General features: G+C 35.5%; 1 protein-coding gene across 2 annotated transcripts in view; it reads left to right on the forward strand.

Moving 5' to 3' along the window:
• Positions 1-24,290, forward strand: part of ZC3H13 (zinc finger CCCH-type containing 13) — a 114,923-nt gene that overhangs the window by 4,581 nt on the left and 86,052 nt on the right. The window contains exons 2-4 of one of the 2 annotated variants that reach the window (XM_044249752.1): positions 2,092-2,217; positions 2,532-2,641; positions 5,324-5,435. In XM_044249752.1, the coding sequence (XP_044105687.1) occupies positions 2,101-2,217; positions 2,532-2,641; positions 5,324-5,435 (339 nt within the window). In that variant the 5' untranslated portion in view covers positions 2,092-2,100. The remainder of the gene's footprint in view (positions 1-2,091; positions 2,218-2,531; positions 2,642-5,323; positions 5,436-24,290) is intronic. The other variant, XM_044249753.1, reaches the window with a different exon arrangement.

A 24,290-nucleotide genomic window follows, 5' to 3' on the forward strand; every position in this document is an offset into this window, starting at 1 on the left:
ATTTCATTTACTTATTTGACAGAGATCACAAGTAAGCAGAGAGGAAGGGGGAAGCAAGCTCCTCACTGAGCAGAGAGCCCAATGCAGGGTTCGATCCGAGGACCCTGAGATCATGACCTGAGCTGAAGGCAGAGGCTTTAACCCACTGAGCCACCCAGGCACCCCAATAAATGTTTTAAAAATGGAATTAGTGGATGAAGATTATAATATATACCTCTCTATTAATATTTATAGTATCATAATAAGACTTTGAACATTTGTTTTTGTTCTAAACTTTCCCTGTTTTGTGTGACATACTCACTTTTTATTGATTCCTGCTCAGATATAAATTATAAAAAGTGGTTTTCTCAGTTAATCAAAGCTTTACATTTTCTAGAAGATGTTTTTTTAGTTCCATTTATCTTATAAAGAACTTTTCAGTTCAGTAAATCAAATGAACATAAGAAATTCTACCAAATTTTACTCTGTAAATTCACATTTGGGCTGAGAATGAAACCAAAGATTATCTTATAGTACTAACTGTTGTATGTAGCTTTGGTTGTATTATTCCTTATTTGGAGAACAGTTGATACATATGTGGTTTTATGTTGCAACAAACTCTTACTCTTAATGTGACATCTGTGCTAATTCTTAAAAAGATTTGTAAAGTCATTTTCCAACTTCTTTGAGTCATAAAAATAATTACTAAAATGATTGTATTTATATTAAAGAATAAGATACTTTTTTTTTCCAATTTAAAACTACCATCTTGTATCATTTCCTGTTTTCCTCTTGGTTTATTATCTTTGTTCATTTGTCAAATGTTGTCCTTACTCTTAAGATTCTTTTAAAAATGTGAACTGAAAAGTATCTTAACTAAACCAAATATTGTTTATAATTTTTTTTAACTTTTGGTACTGTCAAGACTTAATTTCCTTTCAAGTGATATGTCTTTACTTTGAAACCACATTAAAGAACTTCTTGAATTTGTGAATTTTATGGAGACCAGTTCTATACCAAATGGAACTTTTACTTCCTTAGCTCCATTCATTCTAGTAACTTTTGACTATTGATAAGATTTCAACTAATTGTATTATATGAAATGTGATATGGCTTACTTCCCCCCCCACCCTCTTTTAGGCAGTTCTTACCCAGTTCCCACAGTGACGTACTAATTTTTTCTAGATCTAGAATTTAATGTTTTTCTATAACATGTATCATAATACTGTTACCTGATGTTTTCATTTCCAGTTGAGTCACCTGATTATTATATACTTAGATTTGTTTTGTTATGGTTTTAGCTTTAAATGTTTTATTTACTTTAGTAAAATATTTTTACAATTTGTCTTGTTTTTACTAATAGTAAGATAGCCTGTTTATCACTTTTAGCATCTTTTACTTTTATGTCAATATATTATAAGTTATAGAAACATCTTGACTTCTTCTAGTTCTGTAGCCTATTTGAAAAAAAGTCATTTTATCAGCATTGAATTTTCTTTATATTATTGAAAATAAATGTTCTTGATTAGACTGTTCTTTTTCAAGCTTTGTTAAGATAGAGAAAATATTAAGTAGTTTGCATTTTTCTCCCAAGCTGATTTTTGGAATATACCTAATATTACAAGCTGTATAAAGCATAATTTCTACTATCAGTAAAATTCTCACCTGATTTTATTTTCCCATTCTCTTTGACATGGCTTTCTTTCCTAGTTAACTACCTTATGGAGAATGATAGCACAACTTTTCCTTAAAAGATAGTTAACTAAATTTTGAAACTTTTATAAAGAACTTAGAAACTAAACATTTTATAGTTGTTTTCTGATGTTGAATGTACTGTGAAAATTGTGCAAGTAGAATCTTATTCTTTCACTCTGCAGAAGAGTAAAAATTCTAGCCAACAGATTTCGGCATTGTTACTAGTTCACTACTGTGGCATGCCTTAGAAGAGACCTTCTGTTTATCTGTGACCTCTCCTATGCCTTTTTTCTCCTGAGAAAAATTACCCACAGTTTTACAGTGTTATCTACAGCTTTATCTACGTATAAGTTATAAGCTCAGTTAATTTAAAGCGGAAGAATTTTACAGTTTTGCCTCTCTCTTTTTTGGTTAAAGTAGTACAAAATGTCAAAAATTAGAAGGAAGGTCACAGTGGAAAATACCAAGACCATATCTGATAGCACATCCCGAAGACCCAGTGTGTTTGAGAGGCTTGGACCCAGCACTGGCAGTACAGCAGAGGTGAGTTGTCACTAGCTCAGTCACAGGGGTTATCTTTTAATCCTGTTCTTGAATACTGACTTGAATCATAAGGTGAACAGGTTGTTGTATTATAGGAATGTTTGGTAAATTTTAAAAACTGAGTTTCATAAAGGAGTGAAAAGCAATAATTTTTATGGTTTTTTTTTTTGTTGTTCTGTTTTTATTGTTTGGGGAATGAGTAATGTGTCTCAGGGTAGCTGGAATTTTGGTAGCATTTGTTTTAATTTTGTCCCACTAGCATCTTTTTTTCCAGAAATAAATATGAAATTTACATAGTAATATCTGTCTCTTAGACACAGTGCCGTAACTGGCTGAAGACTGGCAACTGCCTCTATGGAAACACATGTAGATTCGTACATGGCCCTTCACCCCGTGGTAAAGGTTATAGCAGCAATTATAGAAGGTAAATTAAGAACTTTGAATTGTTCGTATAATATTAGAAGATGGCTTTTTTAATTTATCTAGTATAAAAATCTGAAATACAAGCATATATTTGATCAGATTTTTATCTTTTGGTGGTGGTCTTATCAATAGTCAAAGATCAACAAGATCTTTTTAGTTCATTTTGAGATTAATAAAATGTGTGCTTTAATATTATTTGCTCAGTATTCACTGTTTTTGCCAGTAGATTTTTTTTTTATAATATATGTATGACTTTCTTCCCCCACACCTAGTTATGTAGTTAAAATGATTTAAGAGCAGAATTTCATGGATTTACTTTTACTTTGGAAAGACTATTTTTAACTCTTAAAAAAATAAAATATAACAAGGATATAATTTTAGCTTTTTAAAATGTTCTGAATTCAGATCTTAATGACATGAGACCGTCTACTGCAACCTCTGTACATTAAAATGCATTTGCCAAATCCCTTATCATAATGTATCAATGTAAATGAAAACATGTACTTATATGTAGATAAAGGTCCTGTTACCTGTTTAGGACATCTTTTTGCCTTTGATAAAGGCAAAGCTGAATGAAACTTTTCCTAATAAAGACCTTTCATTTTTCTTTCAGTTCAGTTCATGATGGTTATATTATGGTGTTAAATATGTAACATATGTAGACACAAAAACAGTTTAAACTTGATTGGTAAACAAATAGTTAACAAAGTCCTAAAACTGGGTGTGCTTATTGCTTTGGTTACAGTGATAGTATAAAAACTGAACATTAGCATTTGCAGATTTTTAAAAGATTCTTTTTAAATGTGTGTGTGTTTGTGTATAGATTTTGAAGCTTAAGAGAATTTAAAATTCAGACCCTTAACTGACTTTCTTTTCACTTAAATGTACATTTTACTTTACTCGTGATGCTGAATACTCTGTTTTATTTGTATTTAGATTGTCATCTGTGCCTTCTGTTAATGTAGGAAAACCAGTTCTTAACATATGTTTAATTATCTGTATAAATATACACAGGGAAAGTGTTCCAGTAATTTTAATGTTTTGTTCCTATTATTACAACACGTTTAATAATACTTTAATTCATCTGTGAAATTTATTATTAACTGACAAAAATTTTATACAAGAGGTAATTTTAAGGAAAATGGCAGAGAAATTTATCTAAAATGGGAAAAAATAGTGTCATTACTAGACTTAGAATAAAGGATTTTTTGTTGTTATTTTGTGCATGTTTTTCCATTTGATAACCCCCTTTGGATTTCTTTTTTCCTTTTTTTATAGGGATGAAAATACAGTTCATAACGTGATTCAAAGATGGAAAGAAAAGCAGTGTATTTCAGAAATGCTTTGTCACAAAATATTTAAATCATTTACTGAGCATTCATTGTATGTAGAGTACTCTGTTAGGCGCTCTTAGGGTTTTAATTAATAAAAATTTTCTTATTATATATATATGTATAAATATAAATATATATATAAGTATATATTTAATAAACTGTCTTATTATATAAAGGAGGCCAGGACATATAAGATGTACATGCTCATCATAATTATAATTTAAAACATTTAACTACTGATTTTTAATAATTTTCACATTTAAACTCAGATTTACTATTAAAACATTTAATATAGTCCTGTAAAATGTGTATATAGATATTAATGAGATCCTTTAAAGTGAATTAACTGAAATTATTTCTTCATTAATCATGTAACTTGTATTGATTGATAAAAGAATTGATTTGATTGATAACTATGACTTGAAATAGATGCAGATGTTTATGTGATTTGTTTATATCCTTAAAAAATTATATACTTATCCTTATATACTTATCCTTAAAAAACTATTACTATATTATACAGTATTTTTTGGTGGCCAATGAGGGACATACCACTTCTTAACTTCTCTTGCCCTTTTTAAAAGAATATTCAAGGAATACTCATTAAAGGCAATGTGTTTTCCGTGTCTCCTTTGTTTTCTCACTTAATAATGGTATAAAAATAATTGGCAAGCCATTTTTTACATTTTCAGTGTGAATTATGAATGCTTAGGTGTGTTGAATATAAATGTGGACGATTTTCCTTAATTAAAAAGAAATCTACCGCCTAAATCTTGCTTTGAATCCTTTAATTATTTTCTGTTCTGAAATAATCTCAAATTTTAAGAAAAGTTATAAGAACTACACAAAACTCCTCTGTATCCTGTGGTTCTTAGTTGTCGGTGTTGCATCCAGCCACATGCATGTATACATGATAATACTGTTGCTTCTTGATTAATTTTACAACATTGTGATTTAAAACTTTATCTTCCTGCTTTTTACTTTCAAATATAATTAATACCTTTATGTGACTTTTAGAAAAACAAATTTAACTGTTAATAACAAATTCCTTTTTCTTGGCTCACATACAGTTTCTTATTCATATCACCAGTACCTGCCACCCCATGGAATTTTAGTGTATACATTTCTGATTGTCATGGGGAGAAAATTTGTAAGTGATGCTCATATTTTCTATATTCTATATTTAAGCCAAAGCAAATTAATTGTTTTTCTGAACATTAGGAGCCATGGAAAGAAACACTGAGATTCGTGAGTTATTTCTGTAGATATATTCTTACAAACATTATAAAAATACAGATTTTTGTTGTTTTGTTTTGTTTTTTGTTTTGTTTTTGTTTTCTGGTTCAAAGGTCACCAGAGAGGCCTACAGGGGATCTTAGAGAAAGAATGAAGAACAAGCGCCAAGATGTGGACACTGAGTCCCAGAAACGAAATACAGAGGACTCATCCTCACCTGTTAGGGTAGGAATGAATTTCCCAAAATGAAGTTAAATTTCAGTAGTGAATTATTACTTATGTTCCATTTAAGTTATTATCTTGTGTGCTAAATATATGGTAGATGTGTAATACCACAGTATAATGTTTTATATGGATAATGTAAAGTAGAGAAAAAAAGTCCTCTGGGAAAACTCATAATTCTCTGAATCAATCCTTGGTGGTTAAGATGAAAGGAATTGGTTAGCAGAGCTCAGGCTGAACTTCATAGGATTTCTGTATCTTGGAGGGCATCATGAGTATCTAAAAGTATTCTTAAATTTTCAGAATTCAGCCAGCCATCATATCCTGCTTGCTTCCAAGAAAGATTGAAGTGGGTTATAGTAGAACATTTAGAATTTAAAACAGTGAAAGTAAGGCATGGTGGTGACAGAAACTGAACTAGAGAACTTAAGGAAGGGGAAGCTCATGTGCCAACAAAATTTAGTAATGAATTTCCTGGCAATGAAACCAAAAGAGAAATCTATTTTATGATACAGCTCATTGAATAAAAGAAAACATCAGTGTTTCAGATCTGGAAATCTCGTCCTCAGCTAGTTTTTTTAAAGAAATTTATGTATATGTATCTGTAACAGTTTCACTGGGATATAATCCACATAACATACAATTCGTCCATTTAAAGTGTACAGTTTGGTGGGTTTTTTGTATATTCTCAGAGTCATGCAGCCATCACCACAATCAATTTTAGAGCATTTTCATTATCCAATGGAAAAGCCTTTAATGGTTATACCTGTATCATCTGACTGACCACCAGCCTTATGCAACCACTGTGCCACTTACTGTCACTCTAGATTTTCCTGTTCTGGATGTTTCAAATAAGTGGAGTCAAGCAGTAGGTGGCTTTGTTTTTGACTTGTCTCTTTCACCTACTATAGTGTTTTCAAGGTTCATGAAAGATTATTAGGATATATCAATATTTTAGTCCTTGTTTTTGCCAAATAATATTCCACTGTATTAATATATCACCTTTTGTTTATCCATTCATTAATTGATGAACATTTGGGTTGTTTCCAGTTTTTGGCTTTTATGTATAACATTGCTGTGAACATCCGTAAATAGTTTTTTGAGTGACCTATATTTTCATTTCTCTTGGGTTTATAGCTAGAAGTAGAATTGCTGAGTCATATACTAACTCTATGTTTAATTTTTTGAGAAACTGCTAGGTTGTTTTCCAAAGCAGTTATACCGTTTTGCATTCTTTCCAGCAGTGTATGAGGATTTCAGTTCTCTACATCTTTGTCAGCATTTGCTGTTACTGAACTCTTTGATTAGAGCCGTCTTAATGGTTATGAAGTGGTAATCTTACTATAGTTTTTGCATTTCTCTGATGGCTAATGATATTGGACGTCAGTGATACTGAACAATAAGATGTGCTTATTGGCCATCTGCATATCTTCTCTACATACATGTCTTTTCAGATCTTAGCCTTTTTTTATTTTGGGTTATCTTTTTATTATTGATTTGTAACAACTCTCTATATTTTATTTATTTATTTATTTATTTATTTATTTTAAGATTTTACTTACTTATTTGACAAACAGAGATCACAAGTAGGCAGAGAAGCAGGCAGAGAGAGAGGAGGAAGCAGGCTCCCTGCTAAGCAAAGAGCCCGATGCAGGGCTCGATCCCAGGACCCTGGGATCATGACCTGAGCCCAAAGCAGAGGCTTTAACCCACTGAGCCACCCAGGCGCCCCAACTCTCTATATTTTAGATACAAATTCCTTATTTATGATTTGCAAAAATTTTCTTTCATTCTGTGGGTTATCATTTTGTGTTCTTGATGATGTCCTCAAGCACAAATGTTTTTAATTTGATGAAATCCAATTTAACTGTTTCTGTTGTTGTTTGTGCTTTAGGTGTCTTATCTAAGAAAACCATTGCCTAATTCAGGGTCACAAAGATTCGTGCCTTGTTTTCTTCAAAGAATCTTTGAGCTTTAGCTTTAGCTTTGATCCATTTCGAGTTAGTTTTTGTTTATGGTTCAGCCTTATTCTTTTTTTATGTGGCTATCTTAGTTGTTTCATAATCTTTTTATTAAAATTATTGAATTGTTTAAAGAGAAACCTTTCTGATAATTTAAGCTACATAGAGCCTTGCTTATAACAGTTTTTGATCCTTGATTTAAAAAGCTGCATTACAGTTTTACATTATAGTTTGTAGAGACTTAAATTTGGGAACCTAAAGTAATACACTTTTAAGTATATAGTTTTCTAATGTCTGATGATACATAATACTGTTTAGAATTCTCAGTAGTTCTCAGCTAGAAGAATGTATATATAAGAATTCTTTTGGAGGAGAGATAACTTTTTGTGAAAAACATGGCTGATACTCTATCCTTGATCTACTGAATTAGAATTTCTTGATAGGGGCTGAGCATGTGTATTGTATTTTGGAATAACCGATTTACTCAGAATAAGGAATGAACTCCATAATTTGCTGGTAATGTTTAACAGCCACTCGGGGAAAAAAGCCATGCTTTGTAGGATTTACCAATTTCTTTGGCATAAATGTTCCCATCCTGGTCAGTTTCAAGCTAGCAAAGTGGTATCAGTGAATACAAAGTTGGGAAAAATACTCGTTTTCACACCATTTATTTTTCACACGTACACACATAATAAATGTAGTTAACCTCAAGAGTAAAATGTACTGAAATATTTAGGAAGTGAGTTTTGAATAATAGTTAACTTGGTTTTTATTATTTGTGTAATTGTTAGCTTATAGGATTTAATTTTCAATCATAGCTGTGTTTAAAAATGGCTTGTACAGTTCCTAAAAATTTAATAGTTGGCTGTTGTGAGTCATTGTGAACTGGTTCTAACATAGCACTAAATGGACTATAGTTCAAAAGGCAAACATCTAGAATTCATATTCTGAAGACATTATTTTAGGAATTTTTTTTTAACTCTGCTGTCAGTTTCCTTATCTGTAAATGGAGGCCATAGCCCTATCAGTGTGTTGCTGTGAAGAAAATATATGTAAAGCAAGTAACATGAGTGGCTGATCCATGATAACTAATAAATGGCCTGTACAATATTAGAATAACTCTTGGCTTTTCCTCTGTAATACAGATTGGTGTTATGCTCTTAATAGGAGATGGACATCAGCATTGGAGATTTAGGTTGTTAACAGGTGTCTAAATCTAAGTGTGTTTCTGATCATAAAGGTTTATATGTTCAGCATATTAGTTTAGTAGACAGCAGAGTTGGCCATTTCATCAAGGAACTTAAAGCCTGATTCTCACTTTCCCTAGATGAGAAAGCTCTCTAAGGTGGTGAGTATCATGCACACCTAAGGGTTATAGTAACAAGAGTGATCAGGTTTTAGAAAATTCCCTATCCAAACTTAGGGAAAAGTGTTAGTAAGCTAGGATACCAAGGTATTAATTATTTTGAGTAATCTGACAGGATAACAAATGCTGAGCATTTCTGTGATACATTCCTAGTGCAACACAGACATCTGTTGATCTTTATGGAATGGACTTCTATGGGAAAGTCAGATCTAGTTTAGCTGGGGGGAAGCTGCAGGTTAGATAACATAGAGTAGCTAAGAGAGGTTAAGGTACAAACTCACTGTAATTCTGCCCCTTCTCTGCCCCCGAATTCAGCTCCACTGTGTTTGAGTTACGAAGCTGATAACTCGTGATCTTGTGGGGAGATAAATTCATAAATAGATAAATTGTAATTCTATAGAGTATGGTATTATGACAGAGAGAGATGAGCAAAACCTGCAGTGGAAGGAATAAATAACTGCCTGGGGAACCAGAGAACCATTTCACAGAGGGAAATGATATTTGCACTGAGTGTAGGCAGGATAGGTGGAATGAAAGAGGGGATGGTCAAAGTTTAGAAAGAGGAGAAGACCAACATAGTAACACTAAGTAGTTTTAAAGGACTAGTGTGTTTGAGAAAATGTGAAGCTCTATGCCTAATGTATAGAAATTATAGCATGTGAATTTGAGGTGAGGGCTGAAGAGGTAGATCAGATTGTGAACAGTCAGAGCTTGGCAAGAGAAAAGAGATTTATATGCCAGGAATCTATTATTCACAGATTCACCTCCAGACCCTGGAACTAGTAAGTTCACTTACTGAATAAATGAAAAGTGATTCTGATGTGTTGCCAGTGTTGAGAACCCCTGGTGGGCTGGGGTCTGTGCTCCACTGGCACTGTTAAACACTTGAAATGTGGCTGGTCTGAATTGAGATGTACTGTAAGTATAAAATACATACTGAATTTCAAAGACTTAATGATGTAAAATAAAAACCAAATAGCTCATTAATAATCTTTACATTTATATGGGAATGACAATATTTTGGATATAGTGGGTTAAAGATGTTACCAGAATTTTAATTTTCCATTTCTTTCTCCTTTTAATATCGAAACAATAAAATCCCAAATTACTTATGTACATATTATTACAAATATATCATATTTCTGTTGTAAAGGGCTGTTCTGGACAATCTGAACCAAATTTAACACCGTGGAACTAAATTTAACACAGAGTCTTGAGGTCTAGAGTCAGTAGGATTTGAAGACCAAAAGAATGAGTGGAGGGAACATGTTAAGCTTAACTGAGCTTTCCAGGACAATAAGATGGAGAGAGAATGAGTTGTATTGTAACCCCTTTTGTATACTAGGCTCAAATCATGGACAACTAATTTTTGACACTATTTTTAGTACTTGTTGGGATACTAATATGTTATAGTCCCTGTTGAATTTCAGTTGCATTATCTTATGTTTAACAGTTCCAGAATAACCATTAACAATAATATCACTAATGATAGTATCACTGAGAACAGTTTAAGATTTCTTTTTAGTTCTTAGGATATATCTCATTAGGGAAATCTATCTGTGAAATCTATTAGGGATATAAAATCAAGTTATTGTATGTCAAGTCACTTGAAACAGTTCTTCTCTGAGATTGAACCACAAAACTGTTACATTAGTTGGGTTGCTTCATTTAATTTTGATTTTTGTTTTAAGGCTTCTTTTTTCTTTTTGATTTTTTTTTTTTTTTTAAAGTAAGCTCCATGCCTTGCATAGAGCCCATCATGGGGCTTGAACTCATGACCCTGAGAACAAGACCTGAGCTGAAATCAAGAGTTGGGTGTTTGACTAACTGAGCTACCCAGGCGCCCCTTCATTTTGTTTTTTAATCATAAAACATTTACATAGCTGCAAAGTTAAATCTCCCAAACAGATTACATTCTGAAAAGTCTACCTTTATCTCTTGGTTACTCTACCCTATTCTCTATCAGTAACTACTTTTAGCTAGTTTTTGGATTCTCCTGCCACTTTGACACACACACACACACACACACACACGCACACACACAAATATACATACACATATATGTATATAGGTACATATACAAATTAGGGTTTATATAGGGGCATTTTTGCTTTTTCTTAGATAAAAGGTAGCATACTGTATACATTTTTGTCATCTTGCTCTTTTTATTTATTACTGTATCTAGAGAACTGTTCCATAGGAATATGTAGAGATACTTCTTGTGCCTTTTTATATTCACATAGTACTTCATTGTATGAATGTACCACATATGGTTTAACCTGTCTCCTTCTGGCAGCCATTTAGGTTATTTCAGTCTTGCTACCACAAACAGGACTGCTTTGTGCACTTGTATTTTTGTTTTGGGAGTTTGTTTTGTTTTGTTTTGTTTTTGTTTTTGTTTTTTAGTGTGTCTTAGGGAGAGATAAATCCCTCAAATGGAACTGCTGTGTCAGGGGTAAATTTCCTATGTAATTTTGCTAAATAATGACCATTCTTTTCATAGCCATACCATTTTGCATTGTTGCCAGCAGACAGAGCCTGTTTCTTCTGTGCTTTGCTAGCATATTGGTCAGATTTTTAAAGTTTTGCCAATTTGATCAGAAAAATTGTGTTTGTATAATTTTTGTTTGTGTTTCTCTTATGAGTGAAGTTGGACATCTTCCTATATTTAAGAACCTTTTTTCTGTGAATTCTGTTCATATTTCCTGCCCATTTTTTCATTTTTTTGTGGGTTCTTTATTTTTAGAATCTCTATCTTATAGGGATAATAATTTTTTCATTTATGGTATCAGGTACAGGTAATTTCCTCAGTTTTTTATTTTTTAATACTTTATTTTTTAGTTTAGGTATATAGCAGAATTGATGAGAATGTACAAAGATTTCCCATATCATTTCTACCTCCACACACTCTCAACCTCCCATACTCTCAACATCCTGAACCAAAATGGTACATTTCTTAAAATTGATGAGCTTACACTGACACATCATGATCACTCAAAGTCCATAGTTTATATTAGGGTTTACTCATGATATTATACATTCTATGGGATTGGACAAATGTGTCAAATGACATGTGCTCACCATTATATAATATCACACAGAGTAGTTTCACTGCCCTAAAAAGTCTCTGTGCCTTTCATCATTCTTTTCCCCTATCTCCTGGTAACCACTGTTTCTTTTACTGTTTCCAGAGCTTCACCTTTTCCAGAATGCTATATAGTCGCAATGATACTGTATGTTGACTTTTTAGATTGGCTTCTTTCACTTAGTAATATGCATGTAAGGTTACCCCATCTCTGTTTATGCCTTGATAGCTCATTTCTTTTTAACATTGAATAATATTTCATTATCTGGATGTACCACAGTTCAGTTTTCTATTCATCTTTTGAAGGACATCTTTTTTTTTTTTTTTTTTTTTAGATTTTATTTATTTGAGAATGAGAGGGGGAAGGTCAGAGGGAGAAGCAGACTCCCTTCTGAGCAGGGAGCCCGATGTAGGACTCAATTCTGGGACCCTAGGATCATGACTTGGGCCGAAGGCAGTCACTTAACCAAATAAGCTACCCAGATGCCCCATCTTTTGAAAGACATCTTGGTAGCTTCCAAGTTTCAGCAATTATGAATAAAGCTGCTATAAAATACATCCTTGTGCAGGTTTTTGTGTAGACACAAGTTTTCAGTTCATTTGGGTAAAAACCAAGGAATGCCATTGTAGGATTTTATGGTATGAGTATGTTTAGTTTCCTAAATTTTAGTTTACCTAGTTGAGGAAGTTCCCCTCTATTTCTAGTTTGCTAAGACTTTTTATCACTAATGGGTGTTGGAGTTTGTCAGATGCTTTTATTGGATATCCATATCAATGGATATGATTTTGTCAGATGCTTTTACTGGATAGCCATATATATGGATATGATCCTATGATTTTTCTTTGCTAACCTCATGTGATGGATTACATTAATTGACTTCCGAATGTTGAACCAGCTTTGCATACTTGGTATATATCCCATTTGGTTGTGTTGTGCAATTCTTTTTATATGTTGATGGACTTGATTTGCTAATATTTTCAGGATTTTCACATCTATGTTCCTGAGAAGTATTTGTCATTACAAGAAAATTGAAATGTCTTTGTCTTGTTTTCATATTAGGTATTTATGCTGGCTTCATGGAATGAGTCAGGAAGTATTCTCTCTCCTTCTAGTTTCTGAAAATGACTAGAGAATTGCTGTAATTTCTTTTCTAAATGTTTGATAGAATTCACATGTGAATCCATGTGAACCTGGTGCTTTCTGTTTTGGAAGGTTATTGTTGATTCGATTTCTTTACTACATATAGGCTTATTTAGATTATCTGAGTTTTGGCAGATTGTTTTTTTTTTTGAGGAATTAGACTATTTCATCTGTTTATCGAATTTACGGTCATGGCATTGTTCATTGTATTCTTTTATTATCCTTTTAACATCCTTGGGATTTGTAATAATGTCTCCTTTTTTGTTTCTACTATTACTAACTTAAGTCTTTTCTCTCTCTCTTTTTCTTATTTAGCCTGATTAGAGGCTTATCAATTTTATTGATCTTTTTGAAGACTGACTTTAGGTTTCATTGATTTTTTTTTCTCTATTGATGTCCTGTTTTCAATTTCATTGATTTCCACTCTAATTTTTTTATTATTTATTTTCTTCTTACTTTAGATGAAATTTGCTCTTCTTTTTCCAGTTTTTTAAAATGAGAACTTAGATTATGGATTTTAGATCTTTAGAAATGCTGTAAATCATTCTTCAAACACTGCTTTCACTGCAGTCTATAAATTTTGATAGGTTGTATTTCATTTTCATTGTTTTAAAGATTTTATTTACTTAGAGAGGGTGAGTGCATGTGCTTGCATGAGCCTGGGGAGGGACAGAGAGAGAATCAGGCAGACTGTGCTGAGCATGGAGCTGCACCTGGGGCTTGATCCCATGACCCTGAGATCATGTCCTGAGCCAAAATCAAGAGTTAGATTGCTCAACCAACTGAGCCACCCATGCACTTTTCATTTTTATTTTATTTAGTTTGAAATATTTTTAAATTGTTCTTAAGATATTTTTCTTTGACCCTTGTGCTAATTAGAAGTGTGTTGCTTGATCTCCACATATTTAGGGCTTTTTCAGCTATCTTTTTGTTACTGACTTCTAGTTTAATTCCACTGTAGTCTGAAAGTAGAGATTGTGTGATCTCTGTTCTTTTAAAAGTGTGTTTTAGATTGGGGGGACAAGATGGCGGGGTACTAGGAAGAGGCGTCTTTTCAGCTGGTACCCCAAAGTGAGCTGATTACCTACCAAAGAACTCTGATCACCCATGAAATCAGCCTGAGATCAGAATTATACACGTCTGGATCTCTACAGGGGCAGAAGACGCCAGTGAGCAGGTAAAGCGGAATGGGAACAGCGGACTGATATCGGAAGATAAACAAAAGGGGGAGGGAGCCACCAGAGGCGACCGGTGCAAAAGTAATACCCCGATACGAGCGAGAGTGCCCTGCGTCTGGGGACCAGCATTAACTCGGAGACTGGTTGAAAGCACTCCAAAAGAGCAAAGGATCGCGGGGGCAAATTGTGGGAATCGGGGCTGCTAGGGACAGGGGCTTGAGTCCCCGGTCCCAGACGGCCTCCCCGGCGCGGAGGCAGAGAGAGTGCGGCGGAGAAACCGGCTCCTGGTCCCTAAGCCGCCAGCGCGCCCCAGAGCGCGGGGGTTCCGGCTCCTGTGAGGGGATGGGAGCCGGTCTGCAGAACGCGCGCTAGCCCTACCACAAAGCTTGAGATGGGCGCGCACGTCCCTCCAGCTCTCCTGGGTTTCTAAGGCCCTGGGGCGCTTCTTGCCCCGGGCCATTTTTCAAAGTCTAAGCCGCGCGCCCGCGAAACTCTTCCCCGGACAGAGGCGCGCAAAAGCCCAGCCTGCGGCTTACGGACCAGCGCCCCGTTCTCAGTGCCCCAGACGCGCGCCCGACCCACAGCCGCCTCTGAAAAGAGCTGCGCGCAACCCAGGCACTCCCAGCCCCGGCCGGCGGCAAAATCTCAGTGTGCGATCGCTGCTTGGAACCTCTCTGGCGGTCAGGAGCTCCCAGACAGCCGCCACTGCCTTGGCTTTGGGGACGAGCAAAAGATCCTGCGCCCCCAGGGTCTTTAACTTGGAACCTGCACTGCCAGCGTCCAAGGGGGAATTTATTCAGCTTCTGCACCCAGACTGAGGCTTCTGAGACGGAGATCAGGAAGTGTTCCAGGGTGCACCTTGACTGCACCAGAGTTGATACATCCAGCTACATCTGTTCAGTCTTCTCCCACCAAAATGACTAGGAGGAGGAATGCCCAACAGAAGAAAAATACAGAGGATGGACCTTCCGCAACAGAGCTAACGGCTATCAACATAGACAATATGTCGGAAAGAGAATTCAGGCTAACAATTATCCAGGCAATAGCTAGGTTGGAGAAAGCCATGGATGACCAAACAGAATTGATTAGAGCCGAACTGAAAGCGACCAGGCAAGATGTTCACAATGTTAGGGCGGAGCTTAAAGCTACCAGGGAGGAGGTCCACAATGCTCTCAATGAGTTCCAATCCAATCTAAACTCTCTCAAAGCTAGGGTAACTGAGACAGAAGATAGAATTAGTGATCTGGAAGACAAACAGATAGAGAGAAAGGATCAGGAGGAAGCCTGGAACAAACAGCTTAGATCCCACGAAAGAAGAATTAGGGAAATAAGTGATGCCATGAAGCGTTCCAACGTCAGAATTATTGGAATTCCTGAAGGGGAGGAGAAAGAAAGAAGTCTAGAAGATGTCGTGGAACAAGTCCTTCATGAAAACTTTCCGAATCTCGCGAATGAAACCAGCGTTCATGTACTAGAGGCTGAACGGTCTCCACCCAAGATTATACACTCCAAAAAAAATCACGACACCTGATAGTCAAATTGAGAAATTATAATTGTAGGTATAATCTCTTGAAAGCTGCCAGGGCAAAGAGGCTCCTTACTTACAGAGGGAAGCCCATCAGAATAACGTCAGACCTGTCCACAGAGACCTGGCAAGCCAGAAGAGGCTGGCAAGATATATTCAGGGCACTAAATGAGAAGAACATGCAGCCAAGAATACTTTATCCAGCAAGACTGACATTCAAAATGGATGGAGAGATAAAGAGTTTCCAAGACCGGCAAGACTTAAAAGACTATGCAACCACCAAGCCGATACTGCAGGAAATATTAAGGGGGGTTCTATAAAAGAGGAAAAATCCCAAGAATAGCATTGAACAGAAATATAGAGACAGTCTACAGAAAGAAAGACTTCAAAGGTAACTCGATGTCAATAAAAACGTATCTATCAATAATCACTCTCAATGTGAATGGCCTAAATGCACCCATAAAACGGCACAGGGTTGCAGATTGGATAAAACGACAGGACCCATCCATATGCTGTCTACAAGAGACCCATTTTGAACCTAAAGATACACGCAGACTGAAAGTGAAGGGGTGGAGAAACATCTTTCATGCCAATGGGACTCAAAAGAAGGCTGGGGTAGCGATTCTCATATCAGATAAATTAGACTTCAAACTAAAGACTGTAGTCAGAGATACAGAAGGACACTACATAATCCTTAAAGGGACTATCCACCAAGATGATCTAACAATTGTAAATATCTATGCTCCCAATATGGGAGCAGCCAATTACTTAAGAAAACTGTTAATCAAGATAAAGAGTCATATTGATATGAATACACTAATCGTAGGTGATCTTAACACACCTCTTTCAGAATTAGACAGATCATCGAAGCAGAAAATCAATAAAGAAACAAGAGCATTGAACGACACATTGGACCAGATGGACCTCATAGATATATACAGAACATTCCACCCTAAAACAGCAGAATACTCATTCTTCTCAAGTGCACACGGAACCTTCTCCAGAATAGACCACATACTGGGTCACAAATCAGGACTCAGCCGATACCAAAAGACTGAGATTATTCCCTGCATATTCTCAGATCACAATGCTTTGAAACTGGAGCTCAATCACAAGGAAAAGTTCCGAAGGAACTCAAACACCTGGAAGCTAAAGACCACCTTGCTTAAGAATGCTTGGATCAACCAGGAGATCAAAGAAGAACTGAAACAATTCATGGAAACCAATGAGAATGAAGACACTTCGGTCCAAAACCTATGGGATACAGCAAAGGCGGTCCTAAGGGGAAAATATATAGCCATCCAAGCCTTGCTCAAAAAAATTGAAACTGAAATTAAAGAACTGGAGGATCAACAACAAATCAAACCAACTCCACACATAAGAAGGGAAATCATCAAGATTAGAGCTGAGATCAATGAGGGAGAAACCAGAGATACAGTAGAACGTATCAATGAAACTAGAAGCTGGTTTTTTGAAAGAATCAATAAGATCGATAAGCCACTGGCTACACTAATCCAAAAGAAAAGAGAGAAATCCCAAATTCATAAAATTATGAATGAAAAGGGAGAGATCACAACTAATACCAAGGAAGTAGAAACAATCATCAGAAGTTACTACGAACAGTTATATGCCAATAAGCTTAGCAACCTAGATGAAATGGATGCATTCCTGGAAAAATATAAACTACCAAAATTGAACCAGGAAGAAATCGACAACCTGAATAGACCGATATCTAATAATGAGATTGAAGCAGTGATCAAAAATCTCCCAAAAAACAAGAGCCCAGGACCTGACGGATTCCCTGGGGAATTCTACCAAACCTTCCAAGAAGAAATAACACCTATTCTCCTGAAGCTTTTCAAAAAATTGAAGCAGAAGGAAAACTTCCAGACTCTTTCTATGAAGCCAGCATTACCCTGATCCCCAGACCAGGCAAGGACCATACCAAAAAGGAGAATTTCAGACCAATATCACTGATGAATATGGATGCTAAGATTCTCAACAAGATCCTAGCCAACAGGATCCAACAACACATTAAAAAGATTATCCACCATGATCAGGTGGGATTCATCCCTGGGCTACAAGGATGGTTCAACATTCGTAAATCAATCAATGTGATACAACAAATTAATATGAGAAGAGAGAAGAACCACATGGTCGTCTCAATTGATGCAGAAAAAGCATTTGACAAAATCCAACATCCGTTCCTGATTAAAACGCTTCAAAGTATAGGGATAGAGGGAACATTCCTGAACCTCATCAAATCTATCTATGAAAGACCCACAGCAAATATCATCCTCAATGGGAAAAAGCTTGCAGCCTTCCCGTTGAGATCAGGAACAAGACAAGGATGCCCACTTTCACCACTCTTGTTCAACATAGTATTAGAAGTCCTAGCAACAGCAATCAGACAACAGAGAGAAATAAAAGGTATCCAAATTGGTAATGAAGAAGTCAAACTCTCTCTCTTCGCAGATGACATGATTCTTTATATGGAAAACCCAAAAGACTCCACCCCCAAACTACTAGAACTCATACAGCAATTCAGCAGCGTGGCAGGATACAAAGTCAATGTGCAGAAATCAGTGGCTTTCTTATACACTAACAATGAAAATACAGAAAGGGAAATTAGAGAATCGATTCCATTTACTATAGCACCAAGAACCATAAGATACCTGGGAATAAACCTAACTAAAGAGGTAAAGGATCTATACTTGAGGAACTATAGAACACTCATGAAAGAAATTGAAGAAGACACAAAAAGATGGAAGACCATTCCATGCTCTTGGATCGGAAGAATAAACATCGTTAAAATGTCTATACTGCCTAGAGCAATCTATACTTTTAATGCCATTCCGATCAAAATTCCACCGGCATTCTTCAAAGAGCTGGAGCAAATAATCCTAAAATTTGTATGGAATCAGAAGAGACCCCGAATCGCTAAGGAAACGTTGAAAAACAAAAATAAAGCTGGCGGCATCACCTTACCTGATTTCAAGCTTTATTACAAAGCTGTGATCACCAAGACAGCATGGTACTGGCATAAAAACAGACACATAGACCAGTGGAACAGAGTAGAGAGCCCTGATATGGACCCTCAACTCTATGGTCAATTAATCTTCGACAAAACAGGAAAAAATATACAGTGGAAAAAAGACAGTCTCTTCAATAAATGGTGCTGGGAAAACTGGACAGCTATATGTAGAAGAATGAAACTCGACCATTCTCTTACACCGTACACAAAGATCAACTCAAAATGGATAAAAGACCTCAACGTGAGACAGGAATCTATCAGAATCTTAGAGGAGAACATAGGCAGTAATCTCTTCGATATCAGCCACAGCAACTTCTTTCAAGATACGTCTCCAAAGGCAAAGGAAACAAAAGCGAAAATAAACTTCTGGGACTTCATCAAAATCAAAAGCTTCTGCACAGCAAAGGAAACAGTCAAAAAAACAAAGAGGCAACCCACGGAATGGGAGAAGATATTTGCAAATGACAGTACAGACAAAAGGTTGATATCCAGGATCTATAATGAACTCCTCAAACTCAACCCACACGAAACAGACAAACACATCAAAAAATGGGCAGAAGATATGAACAGACACTTCTCCAATCAAGAAATACAAATGGCTATCAGACACATGAAAAAATGCTCATCATCATTAGCCCTCAGGGAGATTCAAATTAAAACCACATTGAGATATCACCTTACACCAGTTAGAATGGCCAAAATTAACACAACAGGAAACAACATGTGTTGGAGAGGATGTGGAGAAAGGGGAACCCTCTTACACTGTTGGTGGGAATGCAAGTTGGTGCAGCCTCTTTGGAGAACAGTGTGGAGATTCCTCAAGATATTAAAAATAGAGCTTCCCTACGACCCTGCAATTGCACTCCTGGGTATTTACCCCATAGACACAGATGTCGTGAAAAGAAGGGCCATCTGTAGCCCAATGTTTATAGCAGCAATGGCCACAGTCGCCAAACTATGGAAAGAACCAAGATGCCCTTCAACGGATGAATGGATAAGGAAGATGTGGTCCAAATACACTATGGAGTATTATGCCTCCATCAGAAAGGACGAATATCCAACTTTTGTAGCAACATGGACGGGACTGGAAGAGATTATGCTGAGTGAAATCAGTCAAGCAGAGAGAGTCAATTATCACATGGTTTCACTCATTTGTGGAGCATAACCAATAGCATGGAGGACAAGGGGCGTTAGAGAGGAGTAGGGAATTTGGGTAAATTGGAAGGGGAGGTGAACCATGAGAGACTATGGACTCTGAAAAACAGTCTGAGGGGTTTGAAGTGGCGGGGGGGTGGGAGGTTGGGGTACCAGGTGGTGGGTATTATAGAGGGCACAGCTTGCATGGAGCACTGGGTGTGGTGAAAAAATAATGAATACTGTTTTTCTGAAAATAAATAAATTGGGAAAAAAAATAAAAGTGTGTTTTATAGTTGAGATCTGTTTTGTTGAATGTCCCATGTGAACTTGAGAAAAATGTGTATTCTGTTCTTGGATGAAGTAGTCTGTAGATGTCAGTTGTTTCCAGTAGATTGATGGTGCTTTTGAGCTCAGCTATGTGCTTACTGTTTTTCTGTCTGTTAGATATATCCATTTTTGACAGAGGAGTGTTAAAATCTCCAACGGTAATTGTGATCATTTCTTCTCTTTACAGTTTTATATCAGTTTTTACCATACATATTTGACACTGTGTTATTAGGCACATATATATTAAGGATTGTTATGTCTTCTTGGAGAATTGACCCCTTTATCATGACATAATGTCCCTTTTTGTCTGTGGTAACTTCACTTGTTCTGAAGTCTGCTCTGTTTTTAATGTAGCTATTCCCACTCTTTTGATTAATACTAGTATAGTATATCGTTGTCCATCTCTTTCTTTTTACTCTGTATGTGTCTTCATATTTAGGGTTGTTTCTTGTAGACAACATGTATTTGGGTCTTGTTTTTTGGTCCACTCTGACAGTCTCTGGTTTGTTTGTTTTTTAAGATTTTATTTACTTGAGTAAGAGCATAAGGGAGAGCACAAGCTGGGGGTAGGGGCAGAGGAAGAAGTAGAAGCAGACTCCCCGCTGAGCCAGGAGCCTGAGTGGGGCTCCATCCCTGGACTCCTGTAATCATGAAATGAGCTGAAGGCAGCCACTTGACTGACTGAGTCACCCAGGCGCCCTTGACAGTTTGTTTTAATTGATGGAGTCCTTTGATGTTTAAACGAAGTATTGATCTAGTTGAATTAATGTCTGTTATATTTGTTACCATTGTTCTTTGTTCCTATTATTTTGTCTTCTGCTCTTTGTGCCTGTTTTGGTTTGAATCACACATTTTATATTATTCCAGTTTTCTCTCCTTTTCTAGCATATCGGTTTACTTATTTTTACTTTTTTTAGTGGTTGCACTAGAGTTTGCAGTGTAAGTTTACAACTAATTCAAGTCCTTTTTCAAATAACATTGTAGTGCTTCACAGATAGTCCAAGTACTGTATAATAACAAAATATTACTGATTCTTTGCTCTGAAATATCATAAGTAATACTGGGATTTTCTGCTTTTTTAAGGTTTAGTAGAATTCCCATGTGAAACCAACTGAATCTGGTACTGTTTTATGAAGAGTTTTTAATGGAAATTTTGACTTCATTGAAGTCAGTTTTGTTAAATTGTATTTTTCTAAAATATTTTTTCCTCTGGATTTTTAAAACTGTATAGAGTTGTGTGAGGAAATCTCGTGTTCTTCTTTATTTTTCTTTGTTCTAGTGCCTATTTTTACTTTATTATATCTGATTTTGGATATTTGTGCTTTTCTCCTTTTTCTTGTTTAGCTTAGCCTATGTTTTTTAGTTTTTGGTTTTGGTTTATTGTCTTTTGTTTTTGTTTTTAAAGAGTTAGCTTTTGAATTTATAGATTAGTTCTTTTTCTAATATGTTTGTTTTTTCTTTTATTCTTTCTTTGGTTACTGTATTTCTTTTCTTTGTTGAACTGGTTGAGCATTTATTTTCACTTGATTTATTAGTATCTAATCTAATTTATAGTATCTAATGCTTTAAAGTTTGATAAATGGTTTAGCTGAATTTATGGATCTTATATGTCATGTTTTCATTATCATTATTTTCATAATTTTCCTCTTTAGATTTGGATTTTATCTGTGATCCAATAATCTTTTAATTGCACGTTTTACATTTTCAGATTGAAGAACTTTTTGTTAGTGTGTGTTATTTTGATTTAAAAAGTAACTACTATGTTATTACTCTTTATATTTCTATTTTTTTAACTTAAATGAGATTTTCTTTGTGACTTAAGATATGGTCAGTTTATCTGAATTTTCCCTGTGTGCTTGAAAAGGGGGAGTATTTTCTATTTTTTTTAGTTTTCAGGTTCTAGAGAATCTCTAAAACATGATTGTTTTGATCTTCTGTATTTTTAATATATCTTTGCCTACTTGGTCTCTTGGTTTGAGAAGACCTTGTTGAAGTATCTTAGTGGTATGCCTCTGATTTTCTCTAAATCTCTTATACTTTCTGCACTTCACTGCTGTATTGAGTGCATAGATACAAAGATAATAACTGTTCTCTTTTCTTTATAATTTTTTTTTAAAGCAGTGTTTAGAAATGACTTGAGTTTGGTTATCTGTTGAATGTTTTTTAAAGTATACACTCTTACTTATTTGTGGCGCTGTGTATAATGGAACAAGATAATATAATTTTTGTTATTATTTCATAAGAGAAAATCTCCATTAACCCTATTAGAGGGGGTCTTCTTCAGTAGTTAAAAATTATAGTGTAGTTTCCCCAGTATAGATCTACATTTCTTTATTCTCTGTGTTTCTGTAACAGTGAAAGGATCTGAAATTGTACATCTTTGAATAATTTGAAATTTTAAAATGTCTAGTTGTAGCTATTCTAATAGCTATAGACTGAGCTGAGTTTGGGGGCTAATGTTCAGGCCAAAAATCAATGAACCATTGTTCATTTTTTAAAGTTTTTAACCCTTCATCAAAAGTGTCCAATTGAGAAGTTTAATGAAAACATTAAGGTGAGAACCATAATCTCAATAGTAGTTTTTTCCAGTTGTTAATATTTTTTTTTTAAGATTTTATTTACTTACTTGACAGACAGAGATCACAAGTAGGCAGAGAAGCAGGCAGAGAGAGGAGGAAGCAGGCTCCCCGCTGAGCAGAGAGCCCAGTGCAGGCAATCCCAGGGTCCTGGGATCGTGACCTGAGCCGAAGGCAGAGGCTTTAACCCACTAAGACACCCAGGTGCCCCTTGTTAATAGTTTTGATATGATATGTGGTAGTAAATTACAAAGAAGAAAAATTTGGATTAACATTAATTGTAGAGCTTCTGACAGAAAATGAAGAATTCACTAATGACATTAGTGTTTTGTGAAACTAAGTGTATTTTTAGAATAATAGGGTTTGGAATCATTATTCTCGTTTTTTTAATATTTTTTAAAGATTTTTAAGATTTTAGATTTTATTTATCTAGAGGTAAAGAGAGTGGGAATAGGGGGGAGGAACAGTGGGAGAGGGACAAGCAGACTTTTGAGCACAAAGCCTGACATGCAGCTTGATGCCATGACCCCAAGATCATGAACTGAGTGGAAATCAAAAGTTGGACGATTAACCAACTGAGCCACCCAGGTGCTCCTGGAATCATTATTCCTTAAAAATAAAAGACATTAAAAAAAAGAAAAATTCTTGTGTTTAAAAACTTGATATTCTTTAATATAACAGAATTATTACTAATTATAATAATTGTGTATTATATATAATAATTATTAATTATTACTAATACAGAATTATTACTGTGATAAGAGGTTTAGGCTAGTAATGGACAAATTTATAGTTGTTTTAAAGTGGATATTAGTACAAGGGGAGAACTTCGATGGTCTATAAATAATTGAGTTATTCTTTGACTCAGTAAATGTTCTGTGATAATTTTTTTTTTAATAAAGATTTTATTTATTTGACAGACAGAGATCACAAGCAGGCAGAGAGAGAGGAGGAAGCAGGCTCCCCGCTGAGCAGAGAGCCCGATGCGGGCCTCGATCCCAGGACCCTGAGATCATGACCTGAGCTGAAGGCAGCGGCTTAACCCACTGAGCCACCCAGGCGCCCTGTTCTGTGATAATTTTTATCTATTAGTCTCAAAGGAAGTTTCTCCAAGTAATTTTGGAAAGATGTGAGGAAATGTAATGAGATTATATAGGACAAATGGAAAAGGTAGTTGAAGTAGATTTTTTTTCCTCTTTGCATCTTCTTTATCTCATCTAATACATAATAATACTGTTCCCTGTCATTAACAAAGAACAAACTTATGTTAGGGATAAATAGACTTCATTTTAGGAATAAAATGTCAGTTGTACTAGTGTGGTCTAGGGTAGCTTGATCTCTCCAATGGTTGTGGGTAAATCCAAGGGAGAAAGAGTTGGCTGTGTTTCAAACAACAGACATTGTTAAAAGAATTGTTTAGTCTTGTTAAGAATTGTTATTAATCTTGGGGTGCCTGGGTGTCAGTTAAGCATCTGCCTTCGACTCAGGTCATGATCTCAGGGTCCCTGCTTGGCAGGGAGCCTGATTC

The sequence above is a fragment of the Neovison vison genome, chromosome 5 (genome assembly GCF_020171115.1).
Source record: "Neovison vison isolate M4711 chromosome 5, ASM_NN_V1, whole genome shotgun sequence".
Taxonomy (NCBI): domain Eukaryota; kingdom Metazoa; phylum Chordata; class Mammalia; order Carnivora; family Mustelidae; genus Neogale; species Neogale vison.